This window comes from Stylophora pistillata, chromosome 10 (genome assembly GCF_964205215.1).
Source record: "Stylophora pistillata chromosome 10, jaStyPist1.2, whole genome shotgun sequence".
NCBI classification, from domain to species: Eukaryota; Metazoa; Cnidaria; class Anthozoa; order Scleractinia; family Pocilloporidae; genus Stylophora; species Stylophora pistillata.
In genome coordinates, this window is record NC_142528.1 from 20,017,387 (window position 1) to 20,043,481 (window position 26,095).

At 38.8% G+C, this 26,095-nt stretch overlaps 1 protein-coding gene across 1 annotated transcript in view; it reads right to left on the reverse strand.

The window, feature by feature from the left end:
* Positions 1-14,058: 14,058 nt before the first annotated feature.
* LOC111320555 (sushi, von Willebrand factor type A, EGF and pentraxin domain-containing protein 1) overlaps positions 14,059-26,095 on the reverse strand; it is a 29,135-nt gene continuing 17,098 nt past the window's right edge. The window contains exons 19-36 of the mRNA XM_022923208.2: positions 25,527-25,720; positions 24,883-25,011; positions 24,220-24,358; positions 21,779-21,805; positions 21,475-21,513; positions 20,974-21,084; positions 20,468-20,638; positions 19,510-19,626; positions 19,166-19,282; positions 18,947-19,069; positions 18,479-18,655; positions 18,062-18,235; positions 17,650-17,826; positions 16,592-16,765; positions 16,185-16,358; positions 15,675-15,848; positions 14,921-15,253; positions 14,059-14,498 (exon numbers count right to left, since the gene is read on the reverse strand). Coding sequence (XP_022778943.2) covers positions 14,143-14,498; positions 14,921-15,253; positions 15,675-15,848; positions 16,185-16,358; positions 16,592-16,765; positions 17,650-17,826; positions 18,062-18,235; positions 18,479-18,655; positions 18,947-19,069; positions 19,166-19,282; positions 19,510-19,626; positions 20,468-20,638; positions 20,974-21,084; positions 21,475-21,513; positions 21,779-21,805; positions 24,220-24,358; positions 24,883-25,011; positions 25,527-25,720 — 2,906 coding nt within the window. The 3' untranslated portion in view covers positions 14,059-14,142. The remainder of the gene's footprint in view (positions 14,499-14,920; positions 15,254-15,674; positions 15,849-16,184; positions 16,359-16,591; positions 16,766-17,649; positions 17,827-18,061; positions 18,236-18,478; positions 18,656-18,946; positions 19,070-19,165; positions 19,283-19,509; positions 19,627-20,467; positions 20,639-20,973; positions 21,085-21,474; positions 21,514-21,778; positions 21,806-24,219; positions 24,359-24,882; positions 25,012-25,526; positions 25,721-26,095) is intronic.

Genomic DNA, 26,095 nt, shown 5'->3' on the forward strand with positions numbered 1-26,095 from the left:
TGAAAAACAGAAAAGAGATATTTTAGGTGCTTTACAAAGTGGATAAGGTGTTCACATTAAACCAAGACTCAACAAGGAGGAGCTCTCGGAACTATTCTTGTTTCAATTGGTATTCCAATGGCTATTGATTTGGTAAAGAATTTAATTTCTGGACGAGGAGCACCACGATTTGGAGGACCACCAAAAGGCGACAAAGGAGCTCGGAAGTTGATCAAATAGTCAAGTTGGTAGAGGTAAAAAAAAGAACCCAAAAAGGAACCAAAAAAAGGCTAAGTCGAAAAAAAGGCTAAGGATTGCTTCTAGGACCAAACAGTCCGTTGAATTCAATTCCAATAGTTGGAGCAATTTTTTAAAACCACAATTTCGTAAAACAATTCTTATGACAAATTTCGATCTTATTGAATGGTGTAAATATCTAAAAATTCCAATAAATAATGTTTTAAGTAGAGACCAAAAAGTACCACACAATCATTAACAAGCTCTTTTCATTTATAATCTTCATCCATCATACATGCCTGGATCACATTGAGTAACAACTTTCGTTAAAGATTATGTCATCGATTACTTCGATTCATTTGGAATGCCACCGTTTCAAGAAATGGTTGATCATGCTAAAAAGAAGAATCTGACTCTTCTCCATCAATATAACCAAATACAAAATTTAGTGACAACTACATGTGGTTATTTCTGTTTGTATTTCTTGAATGAGATGAATAAAGGTAAATCATATCAAGATCTTTTACAAGTGTTTGATATACACGACACTATGAAAAATGAAAGATTCATTGCAAATTATTTCAGAAATTTGTAATTTAATTAAATCTATATATATGAAATCTTATTGTGTTAAGCAGAAAAAACAAACAGAATGTGTTCAAGGAAGTGAAAGATATGAAACAACAAAAAATGGTAGAATGATGTTAAAGTCTATTTGTGCTGAGTGTGGTATAACCAAAACTAAATTCGTTAGAAATAAACAAGATACATCGATAATATAATATATGAGATCCTATTGTGTTAAGCAGAAAAAAGTTACTAATTGCGTTGAAGGAAGTGAAAGATATGAAAAAGCAAAAAATGGTAGAATAATTTTAAAGTGTATTTGTGCTGAATGTGGTATAACTAAAACTAAATTCATTAAAAATAAATCAGGTGGAGCATTGTTTGATGTAGGAAACAGTCATTCAATTGGTGAAATGGTTCTAAAAGGATTAACCAACAGTGGAGCTTATCTTGCTCGACAAGGTGCTGCAAAAGCTATCAAATCAGATTATGCAAAGAATAAAATAAAACAAACAGCAAATAAATATCTCGATCAAGCTCTTCACAGCTTCACAAATGATTTGAGTAAAAAGATAAGCGGTGGTAACATTGATTATTCAAAATGGTATGCAATGGAAATATATTCTCCTTCTGGTGTTTATGATCCAACTAATTCACTTTACAAAGGTGGTGCTGTTGACATCCATAAACTGATCGGTAAGCTACCAAAACCGAAAGTTGGATGGACTCCTTCTCAATATAAATATATGGGACCTTATAATCCACTTGATCAACAATTAGTAGATGATAAGAACACTGGTGAAGTAAAACAATGGTATGTAAAACCTTACAATAAAGTAGATGAAATAGCTGCTCATCATGATATATGTTATGATATGGGTAAAAACGAAAGTGACTGCGATCGTCAAATGGTTAAATCATTAGATAAAATACCTTATGGAGAGATGCCAAAATGGGGACAAACAGCTCGATTCTTAATTAATAACAAATTAGGTCTTGGTGTAAAACAAAAGAAGTCGAATAACGGAAAAAGCCGTCGAGTGAAATAAACTGGCAAGTAGAATTAGCGGATGAATTACATAAACCCATCAATACTCGGCAGCGTATAATTGTAAATCATATTGATGAATTATGGGCTGCAGATTTGGTTGAAATATAAAAGTTCAGTAAATGGAGCAAAGGCTATCGATATCTTCTTATGGTTACTGATGTATTCAGTAAATACGGTTGGATTGAACCTTTGAAAGACAAAAAGGGTAAATCCATAAGCCAAGCTTTCAAAGCCATTTACAAAGAAGGAAGAAAGCCAGAGTTCTTATGGACTGACAAAGGTAAAGAATTTTACAATAAACACGTTGAAGAATTGCTGAATAAAAATAATGTCAAATTATATTCCACTGAGAATGAAGAAAAATCATCTGTTGTCGAACGTTGGAATCGTACAATTAAAAACAAGATGTGGAAACAGTTTACTATTGAGTCAGTATAATAATACCAAACAAAATTCAATAAAAATGACGCCTATTGAAGCATCTAATAAAAAGAATGAAGGAATAGTCTATTTAAAACTACATGGTGACATCAATACATCAAACAAAAACCAAAATACAAAATTGGTGATAAAGTTGTTCGATAAAGGCTATAGAGGTTTTGCACAGCAGCCATGTTAGATGGTAGGAACAATGAAAATATTTTGCACAAGAAACAATTTTTTTCCCATTGGTAAAGTAATCTATTGTTCCTGCCATCCAACATGGCTGCTGTGCAAAACCTCTATACTCCAAATTGGACAGAAGAGATATTCACTATTGATAAAATACAATACACGAATCCAATTATCTATCGATTACGAGATTTAAATAATGAATAAATCAGAGGCAGTTTTTATGAGCTTGAATAATTGAAAGCTCAACAAGAAATATTCAGAATTAATAAAGTCATAAAGAGAGATTATAAGAATAAACGAACTCTGGTTAAATGGAAAGGTTATGATGATGATTTTAACAGCTGGGTTCATCTTAAGGATTTACAAGCTATTTAAATTGATTTATTACAAATTTGGTTAGATATTGAAAACCGGTTTGAACCAGTTTGAACCAGTCTGAATCCGCCATTTTGAATTTTTAATGAGTCAGCAATTTTGAATTCAAACTTTGTTCAAAATATTTTTCAAATTTTATTGCGCAATATTTTGAAATAGCATTTGAAAATAGTTTTTACATTTTTTTGTTTTATAAGTTGATCCAAATAATGTGATGATAGATTTTCAAATTTATACAGAGTTCCCAAAAGCTCGCTCGATAAAGTCGAGCGCCTCGCTCGCTACCCTACGCGAGCAGCCCTCGTCGCTGCGCTCCTCATGCCCACAGCACTCAGGGTTCAGCTAAAGCTTCCTCTGAGCCGAAGCTGCAAGCAGCCGTGCCCATCGGGAACTCAAGTCAGCTTCGCTAGCTCTAATAAAAGTGAAACCTATTTGCTAATTGTTTTGCAATTTTGAATTTTGATGAGTCAGCAATTTTGAATTTTGATGAGTCAGCATTTTTTAAATTTGATCCGCCATTTTGAATTTTGATGAGTCAGCATTTTATGTGCACAATTTTGGCAAAATGTTTTGAAAATTTTTACGCGCAATTTTGGCAAAATGTTGGCTGAGCTCAAACCCTCAATTACTTAGAAGAATGGATGGGGCGCTGAGGCTGCTCATGATGTCAAGTCTACTTTCATCCTGATTTCCAGACTGCAATAAATGGGCTTTCCAGCATTCAGTACTCTGTTTGGCCTGGGAAATAACAAAAGACAGTTCTTTTTCCTTGTCCGAGCATTCAGCCGTTTCTGAGCCTTCCTCAATCTCCCGCATTAGAGACGAGACAAGCAAGCAGCGGTCACAGCGGTCACAATGGGCGTGGCCACAAGTCACAGAATATTTTGGGTCGTCAGGATCACTCAGAGCCTATGCTCTACAGTGGTCAGGGATCGCAGAGCTTTGGAAACAGGAACCTGAGAATGAATTCAAAATAGGCCAATGTTTTATTATTTTTTTAAAGTGTTACTTACTACTAACAGTAACTACAGTATAAGCCCACTTTTTGATACATAACCTTTATTTCTGATATCCAGCTTCTCCATGTAACTATTTTGAGTACGATACAATTACTTCTGCGATACTTACTACCAGGTTAAAAAGTAGTTTATTGTATGGCTTATAGAAACAAAAACAAAACACACAAAAAGAGCCATCGCACAAATCAAGTGAACTGCTTTCTTTGTCGTACTTTTGCATTTTCGCTCGATGACGAAAGTTTTGATTTCATCTTGGCTGTTTCCTTCGTCCTGTCAGGCACCAACTCGTTCGTAATTCTCAAAGAGTGTTCATACATCATTTTCAGCCGCTCACAATTTTCAGAAAAATAGCCCTAGTTTTTTAATTTCCTTTTGCTTTGTTTTTTTAATCTGTTACAGTAACTGGCAGAGAGATAATAACCACGAAACACAATTTATTTAACTGTAAACAACGGGAGAAAACCTAACACGAGTTAGCGACAACTCTTGGAACAATCCAACTAAAATTAACTATGTACTTCTCTACGCTTATCTGACCACAAGCAAAGTACTGTCCTTCTCTTGGGTGAAATCTCCACATCCGAACAGGAAAATCCCTTCACTTGTCACTTGTCACACAATATCACTTAAAGATCACAAACAGGGAACGAAGTCCGAAATCACAACAACAACCTGACTAGCGAGCTGTTTATATAAGCATCCGAAGAGTGTCTAGAAGTGTCCAAAAGTAACTATTTATAACCATTACAATAGTAACTATTTATTACAATAACTATTACAATAAACTCTATTTTTAAACTGATGGGTCACAGTTATAGAAAATTCTTGAAACAACATATTGCGTGACATTGACTTTAAACTGGTGGGTCACAGTTCTTGAAAATTCTTGAAACAACATATTGCGTGACATTGGCTTTCGCGAACTTTCCAGACAATTCCAATCCTTGTAACAAACCGACCCATGGGCTAATAATAATGCCATAGAATTAGCCAATCAGAGCGCGGGATATATCGGCTAAAAACGCAAGCCTTATAATAAAATGAAATCAAACATAAAATTGGGTTACTTCGAAGCAATCTTGTATAAGTTGTTGAAATTCATTTTTTGTTAATTTGTTTTTAGAACACTGGCACATCCCTGAAGCATAGTACAATTACAATAACAACACCAGGTTACCTTGAAATCCCCTTTGAAATTCCCCTTTTTCTCGCTTAGCTACTTTGAGCTTCTTTTTTTTTTTCATTAGCCCTAGACAGACCCGGGCTGCGGTTATCTCCAAGTTTTTCAGCGGCTAGCTCAAGTTCCTCGAGTGCCTTGACCCCCTGTGCGCCAACATAGTCCAATCCCTGTAATGATTTCCTTACAGAGGTCGAGCACACATGCAGGACTCTGTAAACTGGTCTGAAACCCTCTCACTGTCACTGGTTTGAAACCCTCTTCACTGCATAGCTCCTCGTATTGCGAAATTATCTGTGCCGGAATGACACTTTGTATGACATTCGGTATAGTCAGTTCCTCATTAGTATATAGTATAGTCAGTTCCTCAATTTCAGCTTTTTTTCGCTAAAAGGAAGATCCTGATCCTGTGCGTGCTTTTAATGAAGTCTATGAAGTGGCTCATTTACATACATCTGAGTGTACTTTGTAGTCGGCACCACGGCTCCACGACCATGAGAGGCTGGTGGTGTCTGGCAATGTCAAATCTATAGAGTATCAGATCAGGTATCCATTTCTTTAGCATTTTGAACGTAATATTGTCAGCCAAAATAGAAAGGATTCTACTTCGTCATCGGTCTACGTCACTATGAAGTCACGTGAGATAGCGCGTGGTAAGCAAGCAATCAGTTGCGTTTCGGTTTTCAAGCGAACAGTCCAACGAAAGTTGGCCTCCCGCATACACATTTTATCTGACTCTATTCTCAAGATAATGACGGAAAAAGATGAAAACCAACCCTTACAAGACGAAGCCTTTGGTTCTGACGACCAACAACAGGATACAAACGCTCCAATGATGAATATGATGTCTAGTTTAAGCCGAAATATGGGTGCTATGAGCTCAAACGCTCAAACGCATTCATGGCGCCGACGACTCAGAAGCAAGGAAAAAGTCGCGCCATTCGCTGAATGAACTATTTCAACTGATGTAACGAGCTCCTTAATGAAGGAGCTGGACGAATCGGACTGGACGAATCGGACTGGACGAATGACTGGACGAATGACTGGACGAATCGGAGAAGACATGTACAGCCGAACCTTTTAAGAGCTACAAGTCAAAGGGAATTTGTTTGATTGCTCTCAAATTTTGACAGTAGCTAGTTTTACAAATAAACAACAAAAACTTGTCTCCGAATTTTTATTTCTAAATACTTTGATTTCAAGTGCGATTTTTGTATGATCCCTCCGCATTTTTTAAATCCTATTTCAAAAATTTTCTGTAACTTTTCACCGAAATTGAATATGGCAAATCGCAGACACCTTTTTTTAGGGCTTTGGCCCCGGAAACGGAAGAAGACATTAAATTAGCGAAAAAAATTCGCTTTGACATGTAACGTTCAAAAGGTGATTCGGGCGCTCGCATTTAGAAGTCGTGGAAAATTCGACAATTAATTTTTTTCAAAATTTTTGGTATAGTCTGATGGCCAGTCCTATAAGCTTTAATTTGATATGGGGGTTTAGATATCTACAGTTTAAACCGGACGTGGTATATCGCTTGCACGCGAGACACCCCTGAAGGTGCAAGGTAACCTTAAGCGCAACCTTCACAAGGACTATGATGACCTTTGCTCTTCTAATATTCCAGTGACAGAGCTACCATTTGGAGACGAGCTTCAGACCCAGCTAACTCATATTAGAGCTGTTAATAAAATTGGCAATACAGCCAGCAAATCGTCCCACTCGCAGAAGTGACAGAATAACAATAACGGCAGGTATAACAGCAAGTATTTTTTATATCGTGCACCCAGGGCAGGCAGAACTACAAAACGAAGAGCTATGCCAATTACAACCGCACGAAACGTGCCGAAACTCAAAGAAAGAAATGGAAAAACAAATGCCCACTCTAACGGTAAGGAATTACAACGTAACATTACCACAATCTGTGGAGTACTGCAGGTTTAAGACTCTACATTCAGAGCTGGCCAGATAACTGGCAAAATTGACCGACTGACCGAGAAATTCTTGACACGGTTGAAGGGCACAATATGAACTTTACACACATACCGATGCAGGTCAAACCTCCTTATCAACCACAATGGTCTGATAAACAAGCACAATTTATAGATTCAAAGATCCTTGCACTACAAGAAAAAGGGATTATTGAACCCACATTTCGAGAACAACATGATTTCATTTCAACTATTTTCTTACGTCCAAAAAAGGACGGCTCCTGTCGTATGATTCTTAACTTAAAAATCCCTAAACCAGTATGTTGAATACTATTATTTTAAGATGGATACAGTTGCGACAGTAATCGAGATGGTCACACCTGGCTGCTTTATGGCTAGCATAGATCTCAAAGATGCCTACTATTCGGTTGCTATTGCCAACGAGGACCGCAGATACCTGAAATTCTCATGGAGGGGTAACCTGTATCAGTTTACATGCTTCCCGAATGGTTTAGCTTTTTGTCCAAGAAAATTTACTAAGCTCCTTAAACTTCAAACTTCGCTGAATGGAGCACCTATCAGTAGGTTACATTGATGATTCCTACCTGCAAGCAGATACTTATGAACTCTGTGTTCAAGATATTATTGATTCTGTCACATTACTCAATAGCTTAGGTTTTACTATTCACCCAGTAAAATCTGTGCTTACACCTACCTAAGAACCCTGCGTTCCTTGGGTTTATAACAGATTCTCGGACTACGAGAGTATCTCTCACACATGAGAAAGTTTGCAAAGTCAAGACTGCCTGCCGGAACCTTTTAGAGCATGCTACCCCATCTATCCGAGAGGAAGCAAGGGTATTAGGATTACTGACATCTAGCTTCCCAGGAGTCATGTTTGGACCCCTTCACTATAGGTGGCTAGAAATGGACAAAACTGAAGCCCTAAAAGGCAACAAAGGCAATTTTGATGCCTCCATGACTATCTCTCATGCAGCATGCTCCGATCTGAACTGGTGGATACACAATGTCCAAAGTGCCTATAGATCTATCAGAAATGACCCACCTATGTTTACTATGACAACTGTTGCCTAAAAAATAGACTGGGGTTGCAATTTGGAAGATACCCCAACAGGTGGGTGTTGGACCCCATCAGAAGCTGAAAACCACATTAATTATCTAGAGACTAAAGCAGTCTTACTTGGCTTAATTAATAGTATGGTCATTGAGATATAGGAGTGGTGCACAAAGCATAATATTTGGCTAACTGGTTCACACATTGCTGGGGCCGATAACACTATCGCTGACTCAGAATCTCGGAAAACCCGCCGAGAGACGGAATGGAACCTGAATCCTAGCAAATTTAATGAGGCTATAGATATCATAGGTCGGGAACCAGACATTGACTTGTTTGCATCTAGAATCAACTATAAGTATTTTTTTTCTATGCTTTTTCCCCATTCTGTATAATCCAGAAAGTCCTGGAGAAAACTAATGAAGATAGGCCACTGGCCTTGCTGTGGTACTACGTTGGCCGACGCATGCCTGGTGGCCATACCTTGTGCGTATACTAATTACAGCTCCTATTATTTTGCCTAGGAAGAAGACACTGATCTTACCATCGGATCTAGACCTTCTTCACCCAAGAACCTAAGTCCTGGGGAAAACTAATGAAGATAGGCCACTGGCCTAGCTGTGGTACTACGTTGGCCGACGCATGCCTGGTGGCCATACCTTGTGCTAATTACAGCTCCTATTATTTTGTCTAGGAAGAAGACACTGATCTTACCATCGGATCTAGACCTTCTTCACACAAGAACCTAACACTGCTACAATGCCACTTATCAAGGGACTCCTCTCAAGTCAAGGTCTTTCAGCGAGAACTGTTAATGTCACTCTCCAATCAGGGAGACTGGAAAACCCAAAAACAGTACCAATCACACCTTAAACGATGAGAGAAGTACTGTAGTAAACAACAGATTCATCTGCTTTCAGGCCATACTCCCAGGCCATACTCTCAGGCCATACTCCCAGTTATACTCCCAGATTTCGCTTCGGAAATCACCCCTTGGTGGCCAAATTCTTAATGGGGGTCTACTCTACTCGTCCACCCCTCCCACGCTACAAGGAGATCTGGGATGTTGCTGATGTACTTAAATACCTAAGAAGCCTCGAACCACTGAATGAACTCACCTTAGCAGACTTGACACTCAAAACAACAATGCTTATTGTCTTGTGTTCAGGCCAGAGATGCCAGACAATACAAGCACTGGATGCAGAATCAATGGTGATAACTGGTGCATTTTCTACATTGGAAAGTTCCCTCAAGACCAGGTAAAAACCTTGGACGAGTCCGCTTGACTGCTTTTGAAGACAAGAACATGTGTGTTGTCTCTTGCATCAAAGAATACATTTGTCGTACCAAACCATTACGAGCGAGTAATACACAACTGTTGTTAAGTTACTGTAAACCTTTCAAACCCATCTCTCCAGCGACTATTATTCGTTGGTTCGACTATACAGATGGTGCTCATTGTCATTGACTTCAAAAATCTCACGTGACTTCATAGTGACGTAGACCAATGATGAAGTAGAATTTAAATTTAAACGAGGTTTACCTGTAATTCTACGAGTTTTACCTGTAATTCTACGAGTTATTAGTCAGGAACGAAGAAGTCGTGAACCCACCCATTACATGGGGTTTCATACCCTACCCTATACACAACTATAATGACATGAGCAGGTACCTTTAAAAACTGATTGCTTGCTTACCGCGCGCTATCTCACGTGACTTCCTCTTTCCCTTCCAATAACTCGTAGAATTAAGATCAAACTTCACCTTACAGGTAAGCCTCGTTTAATTTTTAAATTTGTCGGCGAGAGTTCCAGTGCATTGTTGTAACATTCAGTGAGGGCCTCAATAAGTGTCACGTCAACATGGTCTTTAATGTCTAGTGGGAATTCGCAAGCTTTTGATGACAACAAGGCCTCCCATAGACTTCCTGTATCCTCTGGTGCAATTTCTTCGATTGCGGCATGGACGGCCTGGCGCGCTTTCCTGACGTGGTGACGTTAAGTTCTTTCTTTAGCAACACGACAACGCACCAATTCCGTTCCGCTTCGCACACTTCTGTCACTCACACCCCGTAAATAAATATCCGCGAAATTCACCCGCACTGAAATAACAGTTTAGCGTGTTGGATAATAAATAACTTATTATACGTTTTGTTGTTATTAGACGTTTTGACTCGTTATTTGTATTTTGACGAGCCCTACGGGCTCGTCAAAATACGACACAACTCGTAAAAATACTCAGCGATACTACACAACAAAACGTCGAATAAGATATATGTATGCGAAGCGGAACGGAATTGGCGCGTTGCCGTGTTGCTGTTTCTATTTTCTTCAATAAATGAAGAAATTTCCCGGTCGTCTAGCTGTTTTTCTTCGTTAATTCATCTAATAAACTTGGATCTATATTTGCCATAAACATTATGGAATAAACATGGATAAACATGGATCTATATTTTAATAAACTTGGATCTATATTTGCCAGCCATTCTGACTCTGTCGTCGGAAATATGATTCCAATTGTCCGATTTTTTTTTCGTAACTACAATCCAATTCTTCGCTTGCGCGATGCGAGTAAACGTGTTTAACGGGTACTCTAGAGTACAAATACCGCGTAATTCTGCGTGATATTTGTAATAGTCTATGGCGTTATTTTTACTCTACGAAGTGTATTTGGATAACAAAGCTAGTTCCTTTTACTCTGTTATATATGGATAATATCCCCGTTGTTTTAAAGATGCCATTTTCGGAATTCCTCGATCCGCTTTTCTATTTGCTCCATGTTGGGATATTTATTTATTTATTTATTTATTATTTATTACAAATTCACTCCACAAGAATACAAAAACAATTAGTATTAATTACAATTAAGGTTAATAAAAACCATAAAAGGAAAAATTGTAGAGAAGGAGACAACCAAAAGCGCTGACGCACCATACAAGGGATGCCCCCTCTAATTAAAAAAATTTAATATAGCAAGACTATATAGAAATATAAAAATAGATGCCCTAATTATCCTTATCCTTAATAAAACTTAAAACATTTTTTTTAAAAGTTTCAATACTATCTGATTCTCAAATGTGATTAGGTAAGCTATTCCATTCACCAACGATACGGTTAAAAAAAACTATATTTGAGACCGTTAGTTCTGCTAAAATTTGGGACAAGGTCATGTGTGTCATTTACCCTCAAATTATAAGCCATGCTTCTGTCCTTTCAAAATATGAGCTTATTGGAAATGTCTATGTCATAATGGCCATTAATTACATTGAACAAAAACGTAACATCCCTAATGAACCTCATATCAGATAATAGCAACAATTTCAATTTAGATAGTCTAGTACCATAATCATCATCAGACCTAGTGATCCATCTGGTAGCTCTTCGCTGAACAGCCTCCAATTTGTCAATGTTACGTTTAGTATAAGGGTTCTCATGGTTTCAACATCATTTAAGTCCCTACAAGTCCTTCACCCTAAAACCCTATTGGCCTTAGCAGTTATTCTATCTATATGCTGCTTCCATGAGAGACCACCAGCAGTAAACAATCCTAAATCTTTATAAACATTAACACATTCCAAAGGTTGACCCTCAATGTTATACTCCCCAGCTAAGGGTGCCTTTTTCCTGGTTATTCGCATGATCTTACATTTCTTAGTATTAATTGTCATCTTGTTCACCAATCTGATATTTTATCTATGTCACTTTGAAAAGAGGACAGATCTTCATGAGCATTAATAACCCTATACATTTTGCTATCATCAGCATATAATGCAATTGAGCTGTTCTTACTAATTACCCCTGGTAAATCATTGATGTATATTGTGAAGAATAATGGTCTCAACAAAGAACCCTGAGGGACACCAGAGGTTACGGTTAACCATTTGGAAGCCTCTCCTTTGACTACTACACGTTGCTGAAGTTCTGTCAAATAATGCCTTCACCAGTTGAGCAAGTCCCCGTTGTTAGTTTTGAAACGCTATTTATTTTCTTTGTACTTTAGATTATTTATTGCTTAACCGCCTATTGTCTATGCTTAGTTAATGTTTATCTACGTTACGGTTTATTTTTGTCGATTACTGTAATTGGTGTGAAAATGTTACGCAATTTATGTCAGTCATTCGCTCGTATTACGGGCTTGCGTAAAAGAGAAACCATTTTTTGATCGCTATCGAGAGGTAGTGCCAAAGTAAGTTACCTATATTTTTTACGCTCGATTTAGTTTATCGTTTCCTTCATTATTAGTTCTGTTGATTTCAAGAATAGGTCATTGTGCTGTCTCATCGTTTGTAAGTCAATTAATTAGCTTCGTTTCGTTTTCTGTTACCTTCTAGTTCGAACCACACACGCACACATAATTCTACCACATTTGCTATCGAAATCACACCAAGTATTCAGCTACCTGGCTACGTTCCATTTTGTATCACATAACATTAAAACACTTGGGATTGTTACACGTGGTGCTTGTGCGTTCGTTTTGGGGCTCTATGTACTAGCTATCCTTCCACTGCTAAGCGGCGCTAGCCTGTAATTCTCTGGAATTCACACCCGTGGACACCATATTTGTAAAGTTTGGCTAAAAGAATCTCATGACAGACAAGGTCAAAGGCCTATGAAAATTCTATAAATACTAATGAATAAAGGCTGATAGTTTCTTAAGAAACTGTTAGGGGCTGCGTCGGTGGGGATATCGAAATAAATTGGATATATCAACAAAGTTGAAATGGTAAATTGGCCACCGTAACGATTACAAAAGCTGACATTTCGAGCGTTAGCCCTATATGATTTATGATTTATGGCACACAGCACTTGGAAGAGTTTTCGCCGCCAATTTTTGTGGTGTGGGCAGATTGTGTCTAAACTCTGCGTCTCGTCCTCGCGGAAAACACCCACTCTAGCAAGTATAAGTTCACTTTCCGTTTTCACCAGTGAGAACAATGATTCGAAAAATCCTTTGAGCAATTGCGTAAAGTAATTGCGTAAAGTAATCAAGACTCTTCCTTTCATCTTACCTATCAAACGAGCAGTCTGTTCCAGTTATTCGCTGAAAGGAGTATGAGAACGCCATTACTGAGTTGCATAGCGTGTGACAGGCCGTGGGAAAAATTCCCTATAATTGAATTGGGATCACAACTTCTTTATGATTAGCAACCATAACAATGCTAAATAGTTCATTTCAAGGCTTTTAGATAAAAAATTGCATTGCCCCTAGTGATCAATGATGAAATCTTGATTCTTTAAATAATAAAATATCTCCAGTTGGTGGCTGTTCTAAAAATAGAAATGGTATCAATTAATTAACTCTTGTACCGGTAAAACAGTATCATTCACCTGAAAAAATACCGTAAATGTGCTGCATAATTATGCACTGTTAACATAAAAATATCATACAAGTTAGTGATAAAACAAACTGTGTTTTCTCAAAAAATTAATAAATAACAAAACTCCGCAACAACACGAAGACATATTTTAATCGAGTTTGGGGCTTTGGGTTGCAATGTAGAGCTGTCTGTCACGGTCGGTCACGCAATCTCTTGTTTGATTTCCCGAAAAATTGCAATTTTGAGCAACCTGATTTCCCCAGAAAAAAATAGAAGCTAAGAGCCCATCTCTTCTGCATTCTTAGTAATAAATTCCATTTAATTTGTGATGTAGGTGGTAGGGTAAATTATTTTTGCAAGTTTACTAGTTATTTCCATGGAAAAACAGAGGGTTCCTTTCCTGGTCTCACTCAGTACCTTATTGTTTTTCAAATGTCATAGGAATTATAATATAAAACCTGCAAACGTTGCAAAATAAGCTGATTGCAAGTGGATGTCTTCTGGATTTATAGTTACGACAAGCCGTCAGCTTCAAAATGGCTAATTTTTTAGCCTAATTTTTCAATAGCTGGCCACGAAATCGAGTATCGTCATTTTCTGCCGAAACAAAACACCATTCTTCAAATGAACCTCATGGCGATAAGTAGTTCAATATGGACTACTAATTGTCAAGTTTTACTAATAACCAAAGAAAGTGCAAAACCATTCAAGCAAGAAATCCATATGCATATTTATTAACTAACAACAACTACTAACTAATTTTACAATGATTTGAATCCCCTTATGTGTGCCGTAGTTATTCTCATTTCTTTTTGGAATAAGCAACATATGGCTTGTACGTGGCGCGGAAACCCTTGTAGACACCATTGTCTTGGGCGCTGCTTATAAAATGAATCCACATGTACTTGGTGGTCACCACCTGGCCTGACAAAGGACTGGGACCGCTCCAGGCAATCTCTAGTGGCGAGGTTACCCAGGGTCCATGAGCAACTTCGAGGCGGTCGTAAGCATTTTCTGTCTTAAACTCGTTTAGAGTTAGGCCGATTTGTCTGTCTGGAATGAAGATCAACCAGGTACAGCTGAGGTTTGGCGGGTAACCACTTGGAAAACCAGGAGAACGTATCTCTCCAGTCTGACTGGTTAGGATTCCACCGCAATCTGAGAAGAAAATTGAAGACTTAATGAAAACTTTCATACATGTCATAGAAAGAAGATAGCGCATGGTAACTATATACAGCTATATACAGACGTTAACATCCAAAGCTCAGAGTGGTCAAAAATGCCGGTTGGACCGACTTTCCCGATTACCTGAAAGGTAAGGCACCGGCAATAACCTCGTTCCTCTCCAAACATAAGCAACTCTTCCAGGAGTTTTCCGTGAAGTTGAGTGCATTTCATAATGTCAAAAATGAAAACGAGTCAGTCATTCCCGGCCTTATGCAAGAGACACTTAGACTGGTGCCAAACTGGTGCCTGACCTATCTTGATGATTTAAACGATGTGACGGCTAGATTGATAGGTCAGCGAAAGGTGCCAGGGCCGGTGGTGGTTGGTGAAAGCTGCCAGAAAACTTTACTGACCTGTTTGTTTATAAGAAACTTTAAATCCATTGTTGGGGTTGACACCGTTTGAAATGAACCTGACTCTGATGCTGTTCCCGGTGGAAGTAATTGCGCGCGGTTTGTCTTTAACACCACTGAAGGCAACGACCGGATCTGTCTTGCCGGTGTCATAGACAAATACGAAATCTTTGTTCTCTTCTGTTCGAAGCTCCTCGAATTCCAAACTGATCTTCTTTCCTTGGGGCACTTGAATTTCCCAAGTACAGTACTCATTGTTCGGGTAGTTATTTGGAAAATTGGTAGATTGAAAAGAGCCTGAGGGTCCATTAAGAATCTTGCCGCAGTTAGAAGCTGAAACGGATGATGTGGGAATGAAGGCTTGAGTCTAGCAAAATTCGTCTTATCCCTTGAAAGCTTTCATTGGCCTACCCTTTTATCCCCGACAGTTAGTTCGTGACCATTAAACCGAAACAACCCACTGTACCAAGATAAAATGTTTTGTAATTAATTTGAATAAGAAAGGGTAAAACTAAAACCCGACACGCATATAGCTTTTCTCAACGTTTCTGATGATTACCACTGGTCATAAGATGAATGTGTGCTTTAATGGACTGAAGTGGCACTCAAGACGCATGATTAGTTTAATTAGTTCCTCTTTGACCATCAACAACCGAAACGCGCTTTTCGCTATTTAACAGGTACAAGCACTATAGGTGCTCACAGCCCGAGGATTACACAAAAGCACGAAGAAATTCAGCTTGCAATTTCTTACCGACACAACTAGCAGCTGATCCTGACCACTGACCATTACCCCCACACTTCCTGATGATAGATCCTTGAAGTTTGTAGCCGGCATTACAGTCGTAAATAACGCTCTCGCCAAAGGTAAACTTATCGCCTACCTTAAATCCATTTGATAAGGATCCTGGATCACCGCAGCTAACAACTAATTTAAACAATAAAGGTGTGAGAGATCACAAACAGAGAACCTTTAAACATTAACATTAGCCGCGCTGAATGAAGGTTGCATGAAGGAAGGATAAGTTTCATTCTTAAAGGAAGCGTAGTCAAAAAAATTTGTATCTTGTAAGCTGGAAAAGGTTGATGTACAAGCTTTTAAAATAGTACCTAACTCTAGTTAAGTAGTACATAAGCGAAGACACACCTTGCATGACGGATTCAGTGAAATTCTGAGAAGAAATGCGGCGCTTCAATTCTTTTATTCATTGTGTTTTCGCAACAAAAAAAATTGGTTTGGTTCAAAGAAGTATGCTAGACCTACTCTGGCATGTTGGCTGTGAACCTGACCACTCCCCTGAGTTTTGACAGATTCGTTCCTGGGATCCCTGCAGTGTATATCCTTGATTGCATGTGAACTGGATGGAAGCCCCGTACGAATGGTTACTTCCGATCTTCATTCCATTTGATGGGATACCAGGATTTCCACAAGATCTTTCTAAGAAATACAAATAGGAAGACGACAGTTAATCTCACATTGCTAATACAGACTTGCCATTTCTTTTATTTCTTTTCTTGACTTCATGACCAAATTTTATCTTAATAAAAGACGTAGGACGATTCAGCTAACATCACTCAGTTCTACAATTTCCGGGCTCAGGTTTTATTTTACTACTAAACTTAGCAACAGGAGATTTGCCAATTAAACTTGATGACGGTTTTCGTATCTACCTAAACACTTGGGCTGCTGTCCACTCCACTGCCCATCCCCCTGACATTTTCTCTTTGAATCGCCTTCCAGATGATGCTGAGGGCGGCAGGTAAACGTTACAGTGCTCTCATACTGAAAATTTGCGCCATTTAGGTATCCATGCCATGGAGTGCCAGGATCTCCACAATCTATGACTGTGAAGTGAAAAATAAAATCATTGATTTTAGATTCAGCATCTTACCATGATTTGGATTCTAATATTAGAATCCTACTGTCTTTATCCTACTGTGTCGAGGAGGAAAAAAGACATATTTTAGGGGGTTGAAATTAATTAATTAACTGTTGGAAGAAAAGTTTTGCCTCCAAAGCAGGTGGAAAGTTTGTGTTCAACCTTTTTAATATAATTATGCCGCACAATATTGGGGCATCTCATTTATATGTACTTTAGTCACTTTTTCTTAATCTGTTGGCGATTCTTCTAGCCTCTCAGCTTGTTTCGTTTATCAAATAAGCGTTCCCTCTTATTGATAGATTTATTTGATGAATCATGATTGAATCACTTATTTAAAAGCGTTAGGTTTTCATGTTGTTTCAGCTGAATCGAAGTGAAAAAGGAGTTATTTCATAGTCTTTCTCTGAAACCTGTAAAATGCGGCTGTTGTAACGACCCGCCACAGAAGAAAGTTTACATTGAAGTTTTCTGAATTTAGCTATGAGATAAAGACTTGCGTTTGTCATGATTGCGAATTATTAATGTATTTCTTTTAAATCGCTTGAAATTATGCTCACTTCTTAAACGTTCTCTTCAGCTTTCGTTCGTCTTCCCATGTTTTGCTTACCCCCTCCGGTACTTTTACAACTATTTTTGTTCCCCTTTGCCAACTGCCACTAGTTATCTTGAAACAGGTTTAAAGTAGTTTATTAAACTGTCGTTTTGGAAACGTTTTTTGTCGTTTTGGAAACGTGCTACTTGAGGGAGTTTGAACACGGACGTGAAAGCCTGTAGATATGAGTGCAGGGCAAATCTCACAAGGTCAGCGTTTACTTATGATAGAGTTTTAACAGTATCTACACTTACTTTGACAGGTGGGGTCTGCCCCAGACCACTTGTCCCCCTGGCAAGTTCTAAATGACGAACTGTCTGGATTGACTTTGTATCCTAAATTGCATGACACGCGGACAGTGCTACCTGTTTCTCGGCGGTATCCCTGTACATGACCATTGACTGGAGCAGACAGTCGAGGGCAGTCAGCACCTGATAACCGAAAACAATATCAAACACATTAGCGAAGCGCAAATAAACAAAAGATAAAAGAACAATTTGAAGGCAAGAGCACGCGTACGGTTATCGACCCAATCGAAGGTCTGTAACACAGTCTTTGTAGATCAATTACTGATTTCATTTGTTCGTTTTTGTAAAAGAAACTTAACTGAATTATTAACAACAGTCACCACGTTCTCGAAACAAAATAAAACATGTTCACACTTACGAACACATCTCGGCTGCTCTGCACTCCAGAGTCCACTCTGTTGACAAAGGCGCTGGTTACTACCCACCAAAGCATATCCATTATTACACGTGAAGCTTACCCTCTTTCCGTAACTGAAGTCACTCCCCTGACGAGCGCCATTTTTGACTGTCCCTACATCGACACATCTCCCAGCTACGAACATAAACTACTCCATGTTAGGAAATGAAATACGTGTGCAATAACCTACTGCATGAAAAATTTATCCTTTCAACACTTGTGGTGCACCAAGAAATCAGTCTTTATCATCTTGGGTGTACTTAACGTAAATGCAGCCAAAGCAGACGGAGGATCTGAGCTACGGTGTCTTTTAGGCATCATGTTCAAAGGCAGAAATTTTCAGCTGAAATGCAAACTCGTTTGAACTCTTTCTCTTACCGTTACAGCGCGGCTGGACACCAGACCATTTCCCATTCGCGGAACAAACTCGTTTTTGAGACCCTACCAATTGATATCCCGCACTGCACGAGAAAGTGGCAATATTACCCAGTATTGGGTCACCGGTAATTGTAATGGCGCCATTGAATAGAACAGCAACGGATGGACATCGTCTTTCTAATAGAAACATAAACAAAAGAAACAATGGCGATCTTAACCGCTTGGAGGGTATTTTGTATTAAAGTCCTCGAAAAAGGGGCAAATTATGGGCAGATTCATGTCTTGCAAGAAAAGGTATAGGAAGTAGGCAGTTTTCTAGAACAGTTATGGATATAGAGAGGAACATGCGAAACTTAAGTTACATGCTAACCGTCTCAAGTCATGCTTGTTGAAAATAAGGTACAAAACGGACAATAATAACGTTTTTAATTTATATCTCGTAGAATTCAACTTCTTATTTAAAGTTACCATCGCAGTTCCGGTTGTCGCTTGCAATTGTATATCCTCCACGACAATGACATCTATGGCTCAAGTAGCTGTTCGCGCAAATATGTTCACAGCCGCCATTGTTCAAAGCGCATTCATCTTTATCTGCAAACCAAAGTTCAATAGAACTTGATGCAAAGCAAACGCAATCACCGGTGTTATAAGACCCGAAAAGGTCTGGATATAATGAAGACAACTGACCTTTGCAAGATCTTCCTCCTATAGCGAGTTCCATACCAGATGGACAAGAACATCGGAATGCTCCCGGCGAGTTATGACAGCTGTGGCTACAAACTCCGAGGGAACACTCGTTGACGTCTAGGACAAAATGAACCAAAGATGATATGCAAATTTTACATCTAAAACCGATGGTCATAGAATTTCATCTGATATTTTACTAACCTTGATATATCAGTTGTTTGTTAAACTTTGTTCAGAAAAAGAGCATTAGATTCAACCTAGAAAAAACCTTGGGTACAAAATCGAAAAATCTCTCCTCAAGTCCAAACTGGATGTAATTAGGGATGCCTCTGATATTTAATTACCTTCACATGTGGTTCCATCAATGTTTAACTTGTACCCGTGGTTACAAGAACAGGCGAAACTACCAAGGGTGTTAACGCACTGCTGGCTACAAGGAGTGTTGATGCATTCATCAACGTCTACAGAAGGAACCAGAGACCACAAAGAATTCATGAATAGTATACATTGTCCCTTTAACTCAATTTGGCTGTCAGGCTTATTGTTTCTCAATTATATAGTCAGTTAGTAAAGTCAAGCTTAGTCAAGCTATTATTTTTTGTCTTTCTTTTAACTTTCCAATTTCGGATTTAATTGGACAGTCATAAAAAATTAATAAATAATAGCCATGCTTACCATATCGGATTAATTACCAGCAGGGCCCAGTTGTATAGAGGACGGATAACACTATCCAACGGATAAACCGCTATCCAGCAGAAAAGTGAGAGATTTACCCAATAAATAGCGTTATCCAACCCTCGAACAACATTAATTTCGTCCATGTTTGTTTTTAATGTGAATTTGTTAACCGGCTCAATCGAAAAGCTGTCTTTATCTTGATTGGGTAGCATTGGATAGGTAGTTGACTGGCTGCTGGCTTAAAGTTGTTTTCAAAACTCATTGGTTGCTTAACTGTCGGATTTGCCTTTACGATTACATGTGTTTGCAATAGGACAGGTGAAATCGGGGGGCTAAAATTGCAAACGGCCTATTTTACTTCAAATAAGGGCGGTTTAGAACCACCCATGGTCTAGCATTTTGTTATAGACGCAATAAGTAGATAAATTGCAACGATTTGATCGAACGAAAAGAATAACCGAAAATCAGAACTGTGAGCCACGCCACCATTCGATAATCGTAGGCTTAATTATGCACTGGATTTTGTTACGCCGAAAAAACATCCCTTTTCTTAAGCTAAATCGAGCACTCTTTACTAACGCATGATTATTACTTGTATAGACACCGATAGCACTTGGCAGGTACCTTTACATTCAGTCCTACTCCCACTCCAGTGTCCATGATTGCATGTCCTGGATGCCGAGCCGTACAGAGAGAAACCAGGGTTACACGAAAATGTGACAGTGCTGCCATGATTATGGTTTGATGAAGACTTTTTGCCGTTCAAGGGGGCTCCTAGCTCACCACACGAGGAGGCTAAACAAATAAGGAAGGAAAACGTCTCTACTTATGGTCTCACATGATGAAATAATTTGGCAACTTGTATAACCAAGTTTAAATAATTAATTGATTTAGTGTTACAACTATAAATTTTTATTTAAAAAAAAAATTCATGCTAGAGTGTTTTGAAGGAATCTTGACCACTGAAGGCAACAAAGAATAGTGGCTGAATAGTATTTAAAAGCACCACTTGAGTAGAGTTGTTTTTTCACTTATTTTACAAACTACAGTTGCGAGAAAATTTTACGTGGTTTACTTGGGTTTTCTATTGACGGAATGACAGCTTGTGATATCATTAATGAAAGACTTACCTTGTTCACATGTGCTTCCTTCGTATCCCCGGCTACACTTGCATATAAATCCGTAGTAAAGGTCGTAGCATTTACCGCCATTTTTACATGGATTATTACTGCATTCGTTAACTTCGGCCGCATCCAAAGTGAAAAAAAAATTGGACGCGTTAATCACCGAATTAAAACTGAGCGTCAGATAATGCGGTTCAGTCATGTATATCTGCATGAAATTACTCGCTCGAAAAGCTTTTCCTGTACAATGAAGCGGGTCAAGCAATTAAGCAATTTATGTGTCTAATGTTTATGTAAAATTGGAACAACAAAAGTAAAGGGACATAAATTGCAACGAACCCTCTGACTAAAATAATAGTTTTAACGGACCCACTACTCAATACCGGTAACTGGCTGAATAGGTGGTCAGGAGTAGTTTTGTGTCGAAGGAGGCTTCGACAAACTATTTTCTTAAGTTTTTAGGGAGCGAGAATATCAGTACCAAACATAAATTATTGAAAATTGTACCTGGAGCAGACCTGCGCTTTCGCTTTCGAGCTGACACACCTTGATGGAAAAAGAGTTGTAAGAAAAAGAGAGTCGATCAAAAGATTGATTTTTACTTCACCGAAAAAAAAAAACACCAGATGAATTGAATGATCTCCTTTTAAATGTTTTTCTTTTTGGACGAAATTTTTTTAGAAAAACATGATTTATAATCCTCGCGTTCTAATGCATTTCCGATGGGGAAGTCTATGTACATCTTATTTGTTCAATATTTTTTTAACCTTCACTACCAGTTAAATTATTATATAATGACATTCGGGAATACCTATAGAGGGTGGTGGAGGAATTACATCTGCAAGAAAAAAGTAAAAGTTGAATACAGTGGCAAAAATATATACATTTTGTATGATAAATTATTGAGTTTTATTCAAGAACAATACCCGAAATGGCCGCTTGGGGATATCCCAGTACGAATTTTATCTTCTCGTGCTATGAGTATCTCTCACGAGTGAGCGAACAAGTGAGAGACACTTTCAGCACGGGAAGATAATATTCGTATCCCCAAGCCGCCATGTAATGTTCTGTTTATTTTATAGATACTGGTGAAATTCCCACATAAAACACAACTTTTTTTATTCCCGCTTGAGTGGGAAACTCTCTTGTAATTGGCTAATCATGTTACTAACCATGGCGATACCAATATCCTCACACGTGAAAGATAAAAAAAGTATCTTCACGGCGCGCGATGAAGACATTTTTTAGTAAAAGGAAAAATCCCGGTAATTTCATCAGTATCTATATAGTAAAATGCAATGTCATAATTGATCGGTTATCGTCATCCTCAAAGGAGAGACGGTAAATCCTACTTGATGACAATTTAGTCTCAACAGAAGGGCAACTGAAAGAAATGTCATTTGGCTCGTGGGTGAGAGAAAATAAAGGGACGGAAGCTTTCACCGGACGCGTGTCATGTGAGGTGTTTTGTTACTTATGATTGTATTCACGGTATTTAGTTAATGTTTGAAAGCTTAGTTTAGGCTATCGCGATGAGGTTTTTGATAATGACTCTCTCGACTAACTTTTATCAGAGGACGTGCTTCGTTTGCCTACTCATCTTGCCAGACTCACTCTTAAGTTTTTGTTCTATCTTTGGCAGTCAAAGATCAAATACGTGTTTCTCTTTTTATGAGACCCTTGTCATTGTCCTGACAAAAATTGTTTAATCTCCCAAGTTCAGTTGGCTGGCGTGCCCACCATGCGCTATCAAGTCTCCATAGGTATAAGCGCATATGAGTAGTAAGGTCGGCCCCTTGCGACCAATTCTCGCGTTACCCGCTATGTTGATAAATTCATGATATGTACATCTATTTGATGGTGTCTTAATACATCATAATTCGAAGAAAGCCTGGCCATTCAAAAAAAACTAAGAATGAATCAACATTTCGAGCGTTAGCCCTTCGTCAGATCGAATGACAAAGGGCTAACGCTCGAAATGTCAGCTTTTGAACTCTTTACGGTGGCCAATTTACAATTTCAACCTAGATACAATGAAATACATGAAGTTCATATATTTTGAACTGCGTATATTTTGAGATACGTATGATGCACGATCCTTGCAGTAGATAGCGCTATTTAAGCAATAGCGAAAATCAGACCTGAAAAAAAATCAGGCCTGTACGGGACTCGAACCACTGACCTCTGCGATACTAGTGCAGCGCTCTACCAATTGAGCTAACAAGCCAACTGGGCGCAGGCCGTTAAGTTGACTCGTAATAAACCCGTGAAAGTGATAAATCAGATACAATGAAATATATGAAGTTCATATATTTTGAACTGCGGTATTAGATACGTATGATGCACGATCCTCGCAGTAGATAGCGCTGTTTAAGCAATAGCGAAAATCAGACCTGAAAAAAAATCGGGCCTGTACAGGACTCGAGCCACTGACCTCTGCGATACTAGTGCAGCGCTCTACCAATTGAGCTAACAAGCCAACTGGGAGCAGGCCGTTAAGTTGACTCGTAATAAACCCGTGAAAGTGATAGATCAGATACAATGAAATATATGAAGCTCATATATTTTGAACTGCGGTATTAGATACGTATGATGCACGATCCTCGTAGTAGATAGCGCTGTTTAAGCAATAGCGAAAATCAGACCTGAAAAAAATCAGGCCTGTACGGGACTCGAACCACTGACCTCTGCGATACTAGTGCAAAATATATGAACTTCATATATTTCATTGTATCTGATCTATCACTTTCACGGGTTTATTACGAATCAACTTAACGGCCTGCTTCCATTTGGCTTGTTAGCTCAATTGGTAGAGCGCTGCACTAGTATCGCAGAGGTCAGTGGTTCGAGTCCCGTACAGGCCTGATTTTTTTCAGGTCTGATTTTCGCTATTGCTTAAATAGCGCTATCTACTGCGAGGATCGTGCATCATACGAATTTCAACCTAGTTGATATAACTAAATTACTTTATTACGCCCACCGACGCAGCACCACAGTTTCTTAAGAAACTTTCACCTTTTATTCATGTTTCTAAAAGGGACACTTTGCTCTGCGCCTTTCGTCTTTTTAATGAAGAGGTTCAACAGAGCCAAACTACCTAAACTTCGTACAGAATTGGGGAAGCAAAAATTTACCCTAAGGGATTAAGGGATTTAAGATTTTCTTTTTCATTATGCAATAATTTATTTTTTAGACATGATTACTAAAATTACTTGAAGGAGTAAGATTCAACAATACAGTTCGAATAACTACCTGAAAGACAGCCATAGAGTTCTATTCTCATAGCTATTTTTCCGTTCCATGAATGAGGTCTAAATCGGGTCATTTTGGCTGCGAAAGCTTGTAACTCTTGCTTTACCACTGAGCTGGAATCTGTATTTCCTGGCAGGATCTATAAGAAAAGACCATTTGAAATGGTGCCGCATTAGGATAAAACTATTGTATCTATTTGTCGAAAGTGTGGTTAACTTCCTGATATCATGCACTATGTGTGGGAATTAACTCCTCTCTACCAGACTGGCGAAACGGATGTGCACGAAAGGTACGTATTTCATTCGCGAGAAGTCTTGCGTCAAAGAAAGGGGAGTGTTTCAAAATACGAAAAATGAAAGCAATACACCCCAACTGGAGACCTTCAACATCGGAAGAAGAAAATGTTCCGAGAAACAGGGTGAAATTATGAAGAAGCCTACTCTTTAGGATCTTTAAATATGGCCGTTGACCGTATCAACGGGTCACTGCACCAAATTAAGAGGGTTTTTCATCAGCTGTTTTGTCGCGCCATAAAAAAAGTGATCGTAACAACGACCATAATGCCGAGGTGGCTGAAATGCAGGGTTCCACTGTAACACTATGGAGCAAAGAGGTGAGAAATCATAAAGTTTTACAGTTGCTCAAACACAACTGATCACTCGCCTGTCCATAATATTGCCACGCGTTTCCATCCGTGGTGTATTGCAGCTTGTATGACGTTACCCATTCTGCTAGGCCATCTCCACCCTGAGTAGCCACGGCTGTAACTTTGTATGTATCTCCTAAGTCAATCTGCAGCGAGGACATAAAATCAAGCAAACCGTTGATGTCTATAGTTCAACTACGTAAGCAAGGATTGATGTTTTCAAAAAGTAATGGCTTTGCTCTATTTTACAGTGATTAAAGACAACACCGAGACCTGAACACACTCCAAATTCTCAAGCTCCTGGATAGAGAGGCGAGAGTCTTACTCGCTGAGGCAAAATAGCGCTTCAACGATATATCGCTGGAACGCTAAATCGCAATTACTCATCCCTGGCCCAACGATAAATCGCTGGAGCGATATTTCACTGATGCGATATATCGTGATGATATGCCGCACGTTCTACGATATATCGTTGGCACGATTTATCGTCGGAACGAGTTATCGCAAGAGGGCTCCAATATCTTGTCGATTTATCGTTCTGAGGTATCGATAAAGTAGACGATATATAGCCGATATATCGGCGATATGTGGGAAGAACAAAGCATGATATTGGACGATAATCGTTTGCATTGTACTGAAGTATGATTAAAGTGTATCATACTTGTAAATACTGCTGTTGGTCAGATGTTTGCGGACTCCAACCACCTCTGCTATCCACAACACCTTGTAGGCCGCTGGCCTGTGGAGCAAACAGGCGCGCAACGTTTGGCCGACTGTTTGAAGCAAGTGATGACGAAGCTGTCATTGCTGAATCTGGAATCGCTTTGTTTTGTACACCAAGAGTCTCACTGCAGCCTTATGGAGAAATCAAACTGTTCTCTTAGTGAATTGAAAGTGAAAACATCCTATAAACTGTTATAGAGTACGTAATGCATGTAAAAGTGTTTGTTGGGGGACCGGAGCTGAAGCTTGTAGAGTATGTCTGTTCTATTGACTGAATAACATCTTCCTTCAATTAAACCACCAGCCTTAGAATTTACCAACTTCATTTTACATCATCATTTCGCATAAGCATTCCATATCCACATTCCTATTCTCGTAGTACACAGGAAGTTTGTCGACACGGAGCTAGATAAACGGGCTATCTTGCCACAAGTCTCCTACGATGGTAATAGGGGAGGTCGTAGTTTCGAGTCCTACTGGGAACAATGAAAGTTTTTTTTCCCAGTA